Below are 14849 nucleotides of genomic sequence, written 5' to 3'. Positions count from 1 at the left end.
AAATTGAATCTAGGATCATTTGTAAACATTTTACTTGAATGCATGTCATTCCTCACAGTTTTAGTAAGAGTTCTTTCAGACTGTATTTTGGAGTGAAATTTGCCGCACTAATTTTTGTGCTAACGTGTGCATTGATCTGATCACTGACCGTGTGGCGGTCAAATTAAAATTGCACGGTTAATGCAAGTGTGTACAAGATTAACGCGATAACTTGTTGTGATTAATCACATGAGTTAACTCGTTAATTTTGACAACCCTAATTAAAACAATGAAAAAATGGTATATGGTATATTATGGTTTTCAAGTTATATTAAAGGGGAACATTATCACAATTTCAGAAGGGTTAAAACCATTAAAAATCAGTTCCCAGTGGCTTATTATATTTTTCGAAGTTTTTTTCAAAATTTTACCCATCACGCAATATCCCTAAAAAAAGCTTCAAAGTGCCTGATTTTAACCATCGTTATAAACACCCGTCCATTTTCCTGTGACGTCACATAGTGAAGCCGACACAAACAAACATGGCGGAAAGAACAGCAAGCTATAGCGACATTAGCTCGGATTCAGACTCGGATTTCAGCGGCTTAAGCGATTCAACAGATTACGCATGTATTGAAACGGATGGTTGTAGTGTGGAGGCAGGTAGCGAAAACGAAATTGAAGAAGAAACTGAAGCTATTGAGCCATATCGGTTTGAACCGTATGCAAGCGAAACCGACGAAAACGACACGACAGCCAGCGACACGAGAGAAAGCGAGGACGAATTCGGCGATCGCCTTCTAACCAACGATTGGTATGTGTTTGTTTGGCATTAAAGGAAACTAACAACTATGAACTAGGTTTACAGCATATGAAATACATTTGGCAAGAACATGCACTTTGAGAGTGCAGACAGCCCAATTTTCATCAATTAATATATTCTGTAGACATACCCTCATCCCTGCTCTTTTCCTGAAAGCTGATCTGTCCAGTTTTGGAGTTGATGTCAGCAGGCCGGGGAAGCTAGGGTGGATAGGGGGTTTAGCTCGCTCGTCTGCGGGAACAAACTGCCGCCATTGCTAGCCGTGCTACCGAGGTACTTTGTCCCTGAATTGCTCACACACTCCGGCAGATTCAATGGGGGTCTGGCGGCAGATTTCTTTGACTTTATCGTTGGAAATGCATCTGCTTTGAGTGTCGCAGGATATCCACACATTCTTGCCATCTCTGTCGTAGCATAGCTTTCGTCGGTAAAGTGTGCGGAACAATTTCTTGCCACTTTCGCATCTTTGGGCCACTGGTGCAACTTGAATCCGTCCCTGTTCGTGTTGTTACACCCTCCGACAACACACCGACGAGGCATGATGCCTCCAAGGTACGGAAAACAGTCGAAAAAAACGGAAAATAACAGAGCTGATTTGACTCTGTGTTTGAGAAAATGGTGGATTGCTTCCTGATGTGACGTCACAAGCTCTGAGAGCGAATATTAGAAAGGCGTTTAATTCGCCAAAATTCACCCATTTAGAGTTCGGAAATCGGTTAAAAAAATATATGGTCTTTTTTCTGCAACATCAAGGTATATATTGACGCTTACATAGGTCTGGTGATAATGTTCCCCTTTAATATGCGATTATACTTTATCACTTATTAAATGCTACCATTGCACCAACAATTTTTTTTTATATAATATTTAATATGGATAGTTTGTATTTTTGTTTTATAACAATAACAATTTTTTCTCAAAAAATTCAAAAAAGTCAAAAAACGTGTTGGTACTTACTGGCTCTCCTCTTTGGCCAGGATGACCAGGTATTCCATCTTTACCAGGCGGACCCTGAAAATATGATTTTTTTATTTATTATCGATACATTAAAAAATTGTGAAATTAAACATGAAAGGTTCAGTCCACTTACAGGTGGGCCTTTTAATCCGGTTTCTCCATGCATTCCCTGTGGCCCTTGGGGACCCTAAAGCAATGAATACACACATCATATACTGTATGACTTACAAAACACTGATAGGCTTTTCCTGGGCTTGTCCATTTTCATAAACATACAGAAATGTAGGGTTGTCCCGATACCGATATTTTGGTACCGGTACTAAAATGTATTTCGATACTTTTCTAAATAAAGGGCACCACAAAAAATAGCATTATTGGCTTTATTTTAACAAGAAATCTTAGGGTACATGAAACATATGTTTATTATTGCAAGTTTGTCCTTAAATAAAATAGTGAACATACTAGACAACTTTTCTTTTATTAGTAAGGAAGCATCATGGAAAGAAAAAAAATGTAAAAATATTTTTTATTAAATTGTTATCCAGTGATTATACTATAAAGTTATTTTCCATTTAACTTCACCCGTTTTAGATTATTTTTAATTTAAAATCGCTGAATTTTCACATTTGCCGTTCAAATACTGAGAAGAGACGGTGCGGTGATCAGCAGCCAGTTGAGGCACGTCACTCAGTGCCTCAACATAAATTGCGGACTCGGCTAACTGCTGGTCTGTTGTGCAGTGAGACCGTATTGCTATATGAACTATATTATACATTTCCATAGTTTAGTTAGATGAGGTATATAATGTACAGTGTATTTTGTCAACAACTGTATGTGTGTAACGTATTTCTTGTGCTGAGCGATCATAAAACGGCTGCAAAAGACGCACTGGCTGAGGCTCCAGTAATCCCGCCTCCTGCACCCCCGCCGTAGAATTGTTATATCAACTAAAGCCCACACTTAAACTTTCCACGTGCAAGATTGAATCTATTTAAAAAAGTTATTTCATAAGAAGCCAAAAAGTGCAAAAACAATAATGTTGGTGTTGGAGGAGTTGTGAATGACTGCAGGGCCACAACATTAGGTACACCTGCACACTGCAGATGTACCTAATTCACAACTCCTCCAACACGAACATTATGGTTTTTGCACTTTTTGGCTTCTTATTAAATAACTTTTGTAACCTATTTTTGTGGGCTTTCCTCTTTGTGATGTTAAGTTCCTGTTATGCGCTGTTATACAGTATATGCCTTGAGCTCTTATTTTGAAGGCGCTAAGAGCGGAAGTGATGACACGTTGGAGTGGAGCGGAAGTTTTTGAAAGAAGGTAAATAAAGTGGTCCTCGTGTAAACTGGAGCCTCCGTGTTTGTTATTTTGTAGTTTCATACAGTATAGGCGACATTTATAAACTCTCGGTTACACTTTTTTAAATAGATTCAATCTTGCACGTGGAAAGTTGAAGTGAGGGCTTTAGTTGATATAACACTCTCGTCAGGGGGTGCATTAATCCAGCACAACAGCGGCTCATGGACTTATTTTATAAGTAAAGGTAAGACCATAATAACGTTTTTTTTAATTAAATGTGCTTTTTTGCGTGCTACAGTTTGTATGTGTAAAGTTAAAGTTAAGTTAAAGTACCAATGATTGTCACACACACACTAGGTGTAATGAAATTTGTCCTCTGCATTTGACCCATCACCCTTGATCACCCCATGGGAGGTGAGGGGAGCAGTGGGCAGCAGCGACGCCGCGCCCGGGAATAATTTTTGGTGATTTAATAACTCCCAATTCCAAGCCTTGATGCTGAGTGCCAAGCAGGGAAGAATGCTGGTATGAGCTTTTAAACATAACCCGTTAACTGCTGCCAATCAAATGGTGGATAAGATACTCTTTAGGGTTCATATGTTTGTAAATCTGACTGTGATGAAGTCAGTGCCTCACCAGCCATCAACCTCACCGCACGTCACTGGCAGTAACATATTGTGTCATTTATCTACCTATTATTTTGTCAACATTATAAAAGACAAGCTGTAAAAATGAATTATTAATCTACTTGTTCATTTACTGTTAATATCTGCTTATTTTCTCTTTTTAACATGTTCTATCTACACTTCTGTAAAATGTAATAATCACTTATTCTTCTCTTCTTTGATACTTTACATTAGTTTTGGATGATACCACAAATGTGGGTATCGATTCGATACCAAGTACCGTATTTTCCGCACTATAAGGCGCACCTAAAAACCTCCAATTTTCTCAAAAGCTGACAGTGCGCCTTATAATCCGGTGCGCCTTATATATGGACCAATATTGAGCCACAACAGGTCTCGCAACTACGGGATGCATAACGTAACCCCAAGCCTCTACTGTAGCGTCTATTCTATGCGCCTTATAATGCGGTGCGCCTTATATATGAACAAAGTTTTAAAATAGGCCATTCATTAAAGGTGCGCCTTATAATCCGGTGCGCCTTATAGTGCGGAAAATACGGTAGTTACAGGATCATACATTGGTCATATTTATAGTGTTCGGAGATGTATTTTCTGAGTTTATAAACATAATATAAATGTTAAAAAAACGAAAAAAGATTTTGTGATGCTAAAAAAATGTCGATGTAATCATAGTGGTATCAACTAGATACGCTCCTGTACTTGGTATCATGACAGTGGATGTCAGGTGCAGATCCACCCATGGCGTTTGTTTACATTGTGACCCCGGTGAGCTATGGTGTGTAGTGAAGCATGTTTAGCTATTCCTCGTCCTCCAGTGATAATGATACGTGTAAGAAACGTACTTTATTTGTCACCATGGAGGCGAGGATTACGGATTTAGAAGTAGCTAAAACACTGCAGACTGCGGATGGACGTTAGCCGCTAGCTAGTTAGCCATGTCTTAAAGCCGTGGTATATCTTCACCTTCATTGTTAATTTTAAGCCAAAATGCGTCCATTCTCCCTTTTCTGGAGGGGATCAGTACTTTTTAGAGGCGGTATAGTACTACTACTTTACTAATACTGGTATCCTGTATTACCTTTATTTTTTGTTTTTAAGCCAAAATGCGTCCGTCCTCCCTTTTCTGTCTACACACTGTGTCTGCTTTTAAGTACTCTGTGTGTGTGCGCTGCCGAACATGCTCCTCTGCTCGTAAAACCAGGAATGTCATGACTTGGCGACGACGCACTGTCATACCTGATATAAAAAAACGGGGGCGGGGACCAGTACTTTTTAGAGGCGGTATAGTACCGAACAGTGACGTGCGGTGAGGTTGATGGCTGGTGAGGCACTGACTTCATCGCAGTCAGATTTACAAACATATGAACCCTAAAGAGTATCTTATTCACCATTTGATTGGCAGCAGTTAACGGGTTATGTTTAAAAGCTCATACCAGCATTCTTCCCTGCTTGGCACTCAGCATCAAGGCTTGGAATTGGGGGTTAAATCACCAACAATTATTCCTGGGCGCGGCGCCGCTGCTGCCCACTGCTCCCCTCACATCCCAGGGGGTGAGCAAGGGGATGGGTCAAATGCAGAGGACAAATTTCGTAGAATACACGGCAACCCCTGACGGGAGTGTTATATCAACTAAAGCCCTCACTTCAACTTTCCACGTGCAAGATTGAATCTATTTTAAAAAGTGTAACCGAGGGTTTATAAATGTCGCCTATACTGTATGAAACTACAAAATAACAAACACGGAGGCTCCAGTTTACACGAGGACCACTTTATTTACCTTCTTTCAAAAACTTCCGCTCCACTCCAACGTGTCATCACTTCCGCTCTTAGCGCCTTCAAAATAAGAGCTCAAGGCATATACTGTATAACAGCGCATAACAGAAACTTAACATCACAAAGAGGAAAGCCCATAAAAATAGGTTACACAAGTTATTTAATAAGAAGCCAAAAAGTGCAAAAACAATAATGTTCGTGTTGGAGGAGTTGTGAATTAGGTACACCTGCTGTCTGCAGGTGTACCTAATGTTGTGGCCCTGCAGTCATTCACAACTCCTCCAACACGAACATTATTGTTTTTGCACTTTTTGGCTTCTTATGAAATAACTTTTTTAAATAGATTCAATTTGCACGTGGAAAGTTTAAGTGTGGGCTTTAGTTGATATAACACTCCCGTCAGGGGTTGCCGTGCATTCTACGGCGGGGGTGCAGGAGGCGAGCCTCAGCCAGTGCGTCTTTTGCAGCCGTTTTATGATCGCTCAGCACAAGAAATACTTTACACACATACAGTTGTTGACAAAATACACTGTACATTATATACCTCAGCTAACTAAACTATGGAAATGTATAATATAATTCATATAGCAATACGGTCTCACTGCACAGCAGGCCAGCAGTTAGCCGAGTCCGCAATCCATGTTGAGGCACTGAGTGACGTGCCTCGACTGGCTGCTGATCACCGCACCGTCTCTTCTCAGTATTTGAACGGCAAATGTGAAAATTCAGCTATTTTAAATAAAAATAATCTAAAATTGGTGAAGTTAAATGGAAAATAACTTTATAGTATAATCACTGGATACATATAACAATTTAATTATTTTTTTTTATATTTACATTTTTTTTCTTTCCATGATGGCAGGTGAGGCGGGGCCTCACCTGCCTCTAGTGACTGCACGTCACTGGTACCGAATATGGTTCATTATTATCGCGGTACTATACTAGTACCTACTCAGTGTCCTAGTGGTTAGAGTGTCCGTCCTGAGATCGGTAGGTTGGGAGTTCAAATCCCGGCCGAGTCATACCAAAGACTATAAAAATGGGACCCATTACCTCCCTGCTTGGCACTCAGCATCAAGGGTTGGAATTGGGGGTTAAATCACCAAAATGATTCCCGGGCGCAGCCACCGCTGCTGCCCACTGCTCCCCTCACCTCCCAGGGGGTGATCAAGGGTGATGGGTCAAATGCAGAGAATAATTTCGCCACACCTAGTGTGTGTGTGACAATCATTGGTACTTTAACTTTTTAACTTTAGTACCGGTGTACCGTACAACCCTACAGTAGTAATACAATTATCGTAGTATTATGGCAACAGTATGAGTCAAGAGATGACCTGTTCTCCGGGGGATCCTTGAGTACCGTCTTGTCCAGCTGAACCCTGGTGAAACAAACAAAGGAAGTTCATGTAACGAAAACACTCCGTCTTGCTAAATATGGATCCCCACAGCACCTTATCTCCAGGCTTCCCAGTGGGACCTCTCGCTCCTCTTCCTCCTCTGGCACCCTGTTGAGAGGAAGATGAGCAATAACTCAGCTCAAGGTGGAAAATGACCAAGAGTGGCTTAACAGTTTAACTGTGTGTATCTAACAGGAGCAATAAAAACCCTAACATATATCCACTTAGCTCACATTAGGACCTCTTTGACCTCCGGATCCTGCCTGGCCAGCTGGACCCTGCATTTAGAAAAGGTTGCCAGTTTATTATCGGCCCTCTTTAATGATCAAAGTCATAAATGATAGGGAGTTCTCACCCTTCGTCCTTTCTCTCCGGGGGCTCCGCCCGTACCCAGGAAGCCAACTGATCCCTGGAGAGGCGCAAAGAGGTTAATCAGCCTCGCTCCATCAACCCGCCGCCTCCGGCGTCTCATCAATGCATAATTAACTAGTGTATCAAATTATAGCAAATCTAATTCATGAGACAACACAGGCCTTCCATACAACATTCATCAGCTTGGGATGAAATGGTGGCGCCTAATGATCTGTTAATAAAAGCCAATCGATCATCATGTTAGTCTTAATCCAGTCGGAGACGTGCACCATTTGGGAAGTCGCGACGAATGCTAAATTATAGTACCTTAGATCCTAGACGTCCCGGGTATCCAGGAAGTCCTGGCACTCCAAGGTGACCCTTCAAAGAGAGATTGCATAAAAGTATTTTTGGGGGGACATTGCATCCTTATTTAATCAATCAATCAATCAATCAATGTTTACTTATATAGCCCTAAATCACGAGTGTCTCAAAGGGCTGCACAAGCCACAACGACATCCTCGGCTCAGATCCCACATCAGGGCGAGGAAAAACTCAATGGGACAATGAGAAACCTTGGAGGGGACCCCCATCCCCCGAGCGACCGGTGCAATGGACGTCGAGTGGATCTAGCATAATATTGTAAGAGTCCAGTCCATAGTGGATCTAACATAATAGTGAGAGTCCAGTCCATAGTGGATCTAACATAGTACTGAGAGTTCAGTCCATAGCGGATCTAACATAATAGTGAGAGTCCAGTCCATAGTGGATCTAACAAAATAGTGTGAGAGTCCAGTCCATAGTGGATTTAACATAATAGTGTGAGAGTCCAGTCCATAGTGGATCTAACATAATAGTGAGAGTCCAGTCCATAGTGGATCTAACATAATAGTGTGAGAGTCCAGTCCATAGTGGATCTAGCATAATAGCGTGAGAGTCCAGTCCATAGTGGATCTAGCATAATAGTGAGAGACCAGTCCATAGTGGATCTAACATAATAGTGAGAGTCCAGTCCATAGTGGATCTAACAAAATAGTGTGAGAGTCCAGTCCATAGTGGATCTAACATAATAGTGTGAGAGTCCAGTCCATAGTGGATCTAACATAATAGTGTGAGAGTCCAGTCCATAGTGGATCTAACATAATATTGTGAGAGTCCAGTCCATAGTGGATCTAACATAATAGTGTGAGAGTCCAGTCCATAGTGGATCTAACATAATAGTGTGAGAGTCCAGTCCATAGTGGATCTAACATAATAGTGTGAGAGTCCAGTCCATAGTGGATCTAACATAATATTGTGAGAGTCCAGTCCATAGTGGATCTAACATAATAGTGTGAGAGTCCAGTCCATAGTGGATCTAACATAATATTGTGAGAGTCCAGTCCATAGTGGATCTAACATAATAGTGTGAGAGTCCAGTCCATAGTGGATCTAACATAATAGTGTGAGAGTCCAGTCCATAGTGGATCTAACATAATATTGTGAGAGACCAGTCCATAGTGGATCTAACATAATTGTGAGAGTCCAGTCCATAGTGGATCTAACATAATAGTGAGAGTCCAGTCCATAGTGGATCTAGCATAATAGTGAGAGTCCAGTCCATAGTGGATCTAACATAATAGTGAGAGTCCAGTCCATAGTGGATCTAACATAATAGTGAGAGTCCAGTCCATAGTGGATCTAACATAATAGTGAGAGTCCAGTCCATAGTGGATCTAACAAAATAGTGTGAGAGTCCAGTCCATAGTGGATCTAACAAAATAGTGTGAGAGTCCAGTCCATAGTGGATCTAACATAATAGTGTGAGAGTCCAGTCCATAGTGGATCTAGCATAATAGTGTGATAGTCCAGTCCATAGTGGATCTAACATAATATTGTGAGAGTCTAGTCCATACTGGATCTAACATAATAGTGAGAGTCCAGTCCATAGTGGATCTAACATAATAGTGAGAGTCCAGTCCATAGTGGATCTAACATAATAGTGAGAGTCCAGTCCATAGTGGATCTAACATAATAGTGTGAGAGTCCAGTCCATAGTGGATCTAGCACAATAGTGTGAGAGTCCAGTCCATAGTGGATCTAACATAATAGTGAGAGTCCAGTCCATAGTGGATCTAACATAATAGTGAGAGACCAGTCCATATTGGATCTAGCATAATAGTGTGAGTCCAGTCCATAGTGGATCTAGCATAATAGTGAGAGTCCAGTCCATAGTGGATCTAACATAATAGTGAGAGTCCAGTCCATAGTGGATCTAACATAATAGTGTGAGAGTCCAGTCCATAGTAGATCTAGCATAATATTGTGAGAGACCAGTCCATAGTGGATCTAACATAATAGTGAGAGTCCAGTCCATAGTGGATCTAACATAATATTGTGAGAGTCCAGTCCATAGTGGATCTAACATAATAGTGAGAGACCAGTCCATAGTGGATCTAACAAAATAGTGTGAGAGTCCAGTCCATAGTGGATCTAACATAATAGTGTGAGAGTCCAGTCCATAGTGGATCTAGAATAATAGTGTGAGAGTCCAGTCCATAGTGGATCTAACATAATAGTGAGAGTCCAGTCCATAGTGGATCTAACATAATAGTGAGAGACCAGTCCATAGTGGATCTAACATAATACTGTGAGAGTCCAGTCCATAGTGGATCTAACATAATAGTGAGAGTCCAGTCCATAGTGGATCTAGCATTATAGTGTGAGAGTCCAGTCCATAGTGGATCTAACATAATAGTGAGAGTCCAGTCCATAGTGGATCTAGCATAATAGTGTGAGAGTCCAGTCCATAGTGGATCTAACATAATAGTGTGAGAGTCCAGTCCATAGTGGATTTAATATAATAGTGAGAGTGCAGTCCATAGTGGATCTAGCATAATAGTGAGAGTCCAGTCCATAGTAGATCCAACATAATAGTAAGAGTCCAGTCCATAGTGGATCTAACATAATATTGTGAGAGTCCAGTCCATAGTGGATCTAACATAATAGTGAGAGTCCAGTCCATCGTGGATCTAGCATAATAGTGAGAGTCCAGTCCATAGTGGATCTAGCATTATAGTGTGAGAGTCCAGTCCATAGTGGATCTAGCATAATAGTGTGAGAGTCCAGTCCATAGTGGATCTAACATAATAGTGAGAGACCAGTCCATAGTGAATCTAACATAATAGTGTGAGAGTCCAGTCCATAGTGGATCCAACATAATAGTGAGAGTCCAGTCCGTAGTGGATCTAACATAATAGTGAGAGTCCAGTCCATAGTGGATCTAACATAATAGTGAGAGTCCAGTCCATAGTGGATCTAACATAATAGTGAGAGTCCAGTCCATAGTGGATCTAGCATAATAGTGAGAGACCAGTCCATAGTGGATCTAACATAATAGTGAGAGTCCAGTCCATAGTGGATCTAACATAATAGTGAGAGTCCAGTCCATAGTGGATCTAACAAAATAGTGTGAGAGTCCAGTCCATAGTGGATCTAACAAAATAGTGTGAGAGTCCAGTCCATAGTGGATCTAACATAATAGTGTGAGAGTCCAGTCCATAGTGCATCTAGCATAATAGTGTGAGAGTCCAGTCCATAGTGGATCTAACATAATAGTGAGAGTCCAGTCCATAGTGGATCTAACATAATAGTGAGAGTCCAGTCCATAGTGGATCTAACAAAATAGTGTGAGAGTCCAGTGCATAGTGGATCTAACAAAATAGTGTGAGAGTCCAGTCCATAGTGGATCTAACATAATAGTGAGAGTCCAGTCCATAGTGGATCTAACATAATATTGTGAGAGTCCAGTCCATAGTGGATCTAACATAATAGTGAGAGTCCAGTCCATAGTGGATCTAACATAATAGTGAGAGTCCAGTCCATAGTGGATCTAACATAATATTGTGAGAGTCCAGTCCATAGTGGATCTAACATAATAATGAGAGTCCAGTCCATAGTGGATCTAACATAATAGTGAGAGTCCAGTCTATAGTGGATCTAGCATAATAGTGTGAGTCCAGTCCATAGCGGATCTAACATAATAGTGAGAGTCCAGTCCATAGTGGATCTAACATAATAGTGAGAGTCCAGTCCACAGTGGATCTAGCATAATAGTGAGAGACCAGTCCATAGTGGATCTAACATAAAAGTGTGAGAGTCCAGTCCATAGTGGATCTAGCATAATAGTGTAAGAGTCCAGTCCATAGTGGATCTAACATAATAGTGAGAGTCCAGTCCATAGTGGATCTAACATAATAGTGAGAGTCCAGTCCATAGTGGATCTAACATAATAGTGAGAGTCCAGTCCATAGTGGATCTAACATAATATTGTGAGAGTCCAGTCCATAGTGGATCTAACATAATAGTGAGAGTCCAGTCCATAGTGGATTTAACATAATAGTGAGTAGACCACAAAATAGTGTTTTAAATTTAGAAACAAATCATAATATGACCCCTTTAATGCGCCTTATAATCCGATGCGCCTTTTGTATGGAAAAAAGACCTGTATAGACCCGCTCATCGGCAGTGCGTCCTTTAATCCTGTGCGCCCTATGGTCCGAAAAATACGGTACATTTCTCCTCTCCCCCTCCCTTCCGCTGCACGCAAAAAAGATGAACCGACATGTAAAGTGGATTTTATGTTTATTCCTAATCATTGTAGCGACCTGGCTGTTAAAGTTAAGGAGTTCTGTGATTGCAAAGTGTGAGTGCACCACAGGGCTAGTGACAGTGTGTGTGGGTGGAGGCGAGTTCAGCTAGATGTTGTTGTTTGAGCTTTGTTATTAAATAGAAAGTTGATACATTCCTTCTTGTTATGTTTGTATGATATACAGTACTATATAGCGCCTTATGTTGTGTTCAAAAAGTACAAACTTTTACTAAAACCTTTGTCGAGGCTGGAACTTATTACTCATACTTCCATTGTTTCTTATGGAGACATTTGCTAAAATATATGAACTCATACCTGCCAACTTTTGAAATCAGAAAAACCTAGTAGCCAGGGTCCAGGGGCCGCAGGCCCCGGTAGGTCCAGGACAAAGTCCTGGCGGGGGGTTCACTTCGCCCCCCGACGCAAAATGATTGATTGCATTCAGACAGGTTAAAATGTTGCTAAAACCATCACTTTTCTATCAGTCACAGTGACTTTTCAAAACAAAAATATTACAGCAAAAATCATATGGGTTGATTGACATGTTTATTCTGTAAGCCAGCGTTTCTCAAAGTGTGGGGCGCGCCCCACTGGTGGGGAATAGAGACATGACAGGTGGGGCGCGAGGAACGGGAGGAAGGTGGCACTTTTATTGTATTTATTATTTAACTTGATGCAAGTTATTTGATTTATTATTGAACTTGATGCAAGTTAAAACACTTTTGTTTTATTTATTATTGAACTTGATGCAAGTTATTTGATTTATTATTGAACTTGATGCAAGTTATAACACTTTTTTTGATTTATTATTGAACGTGATGCAAGTTATAACACTTTTTGATTTATTATTGAACTTGATGCAAGTTATAACACTTTTTTGATTTATTATTGAACTTGATGCAAGTTATAACACTTTTTTTAATTTATTATTGAACTTGATGCAAGTTATAACACTTTTATTTGATTTATTATTGAACTTGATGCAAGTTATAACAGTTTTTCTTATTTATTATTGAACGTGATGCAAGTTATTTTATTTATTATTGAACTTGATGCAAGTTATACCACAGCTGCACAGTTATTTTATTTATTATTGAACTTAATGTTATTTTATGTTATTGAGTTCGAATGTATACAACTTGATGTTCAATAAATTTGAAAATGTTAAAGCTTGGCATTAGGGCTCTGTTGGGGCGATGGGGGCAGGTGGGGCTTGAAAACTCCCCCTTGTCCAAAGTGGGGGATGACAAAAAAAGTTTGAGAACCACTGCTGTAAGCTAACTTCAATAGTTTGAAATTATTTTGACAGTTAATGCCAGTTATCCTGTCAACCTTTCACAAGACTTCAATTTGTTAATTGAAAGTATAAACAGTATTAACACTTTTTACAGTAAACAAATGGTAAAACAGTACTAAACAATTCCATAAAAAAAAAAAATTGGTGTCAATATTAACTTTCTGTCCAAGCTTGTATAATCTACTGCCTTGTTCAATTGTAAAACATATTCTGTGCCTAAAATTCACATTTCTATCACAATTATCATACTGTAAACATGGTAAGGTAACTTCATTAAAATTAATAGTCCTGTCAATAGCATGGAATTACAATTCAAATGTAGTTTTTTTGTAAGCCTTTCAAAAGAATTCAAAATATGAAAAATTAATGAAAATTAATTGAAGCCATCAGACACTTGAAAAGTGGCACATCACATCTCTAATGTAATCATTTGAACTTTTCAACAGAAATAGCACTGCAAAAATATTAAGGACATACTTCTGTATTTTGGTAGTTATGCTGTCAACATTTAACAAGATTTCTTCAACTTGGACTTGAAAGCATAAATAGTATAAACACTTTTAACAGTATAACAGTACTAAACAATTCCAATAGATAACATTGGTGTCATTACCTTTTTGTGGCTAAAATCCAAATTTAGCAACGGCATTAGACTTGTGTTTTTTTGTCCCAACGTGGTCTTTTACATCGCTAATTCCTCCGTGTCCGATCGAAAAATCTTGTCTGCACAAGGTGCAATTCGCGTAGTTTTCACCCTTTTTGGAACAGATAATTATTCCCGGATAGGCTTTTGAATATTCTTCACGGAATGACTGCAGTTTTCTTTTCGGTTTAAGACTCGTTTGCGATTTTTCTCCGGCTGATTCCATGATCGTTCGCTCGTTTGGAAACAATGGCCTCGTGCTTGGCAGCGGTGCTATAAATAGCCTCGCGCATGGCATTCGGAATGGCTCGTTGGAAGTTACGGGAAGCAGTGTCGATTGTCATTGTTGTTACGCGATTTCGTGAATAAAACTTAAAAAAAATAATAATAATTTAATTAATGAAAAACCGTATTTTTTATTACTGCAACCGTAACCCGGAATAGGTTGATGAAAACCGTACTAATTACGGGAAAACCAGAGTAGTTGGCAGTAGTGATGGGTCCGGCAACACCGATGCATCGGCGCATGCGTCGAGCTCATAGAGCAAAACCCTGTGTCGGTGCGCGTACCGCTTTTAGAAAGTCACGTGACCGATCATGAGCTGTTTTGGTCACGTGACCGATACGCGAACTGTGTCGCACTGACGCCTCCTCTGTGCCCTGTGAGCGGCTCTTTTCTACAGCTGGAGAAATAATAACTAAGAAGAGAAATCGTCTAAAATGTAGTACGTCGGAAAAACTTTTTTTTTTATAAAAATGTGTAAAAAAATAAAATTAAAAAAAATTCCCAGTCCACAATCATCCACAACACGTTCTCTTAGATTTCCATGTTATGATACATGTTCACATTATTTATTGACTGTATCTAAAAAAGATAAAAAATATATTTTTATTTAAATGAAGATATGAAATAATCCTAAATGAAATACAATGACTTGGTTTATATTATTGTATATACTAGGGCAGGGGTCACCAACGCGGTGCCCGCGGTCACCAGGTAGCCCGTAAGGACCAGTTCACACCTGTTCTAAAAATAGCTCAAAAGA

At 39.9% G+C, this 14849-nt stretch overlaps 1 protein-coding gene across 1 annotated transcript in view; it reads right to left on the bottom strand.

Annotated features, from left to right (window-relative positions):
• The window catches only part of col5a3a (collagen, type V, alpha 3a), a 223546-nt gene that overhangs the window by 104588 nt on the left and 104109 nt on the right, over positions 1–14849 (bottom strand). The window contains exons 28-34 of the mRNA XM_072916024.1: positions 7561–7614; positions 7238–7291; positions 7116–7160; positions 6937–6990; positions 6820–6864; positions 1893–1946; positions 1760–1813 (exon numbers count right to left, since the gene is read on the bottom strand). Coding sequence (XP_072772125.1) covers positions 1760–1813; positions 1893–1946; positions 6820–6864; positions 6937–6990; positions 7116–7160; positions 7238–7291; positions 7561–7614 — 360 coding nt within the window. The remainder of the gene's footprint in view (positions 1–1759; positions 1814–1892; positions 1947–6819; positions 6865–6936; positions 6991–7115; positions 7161–7237; positions 7292–7560; positions 7615–14849) is intronic.

The sequence above is a fragment of the Nerophis lumbriciformis genome, linkage group LG24 (assembly GCF_033978685.3).
Source record: "Nerophis lumbriciformis linkage group LG24, RoL_Nlum_v2.1, whole genome shotgun sequence".
NCBI classification, from domain to species: Eukaryota; Metazoa; Chordata; class Actinopteri; order Syngnathiformes; family Syngnathidae; genus Nerophis; species Nerophis lumbriciformis.
Note: the sequence above shows the minus strand (reverse complement) of the source record. Positions and strands in the feature narration are given on the sequence as shown.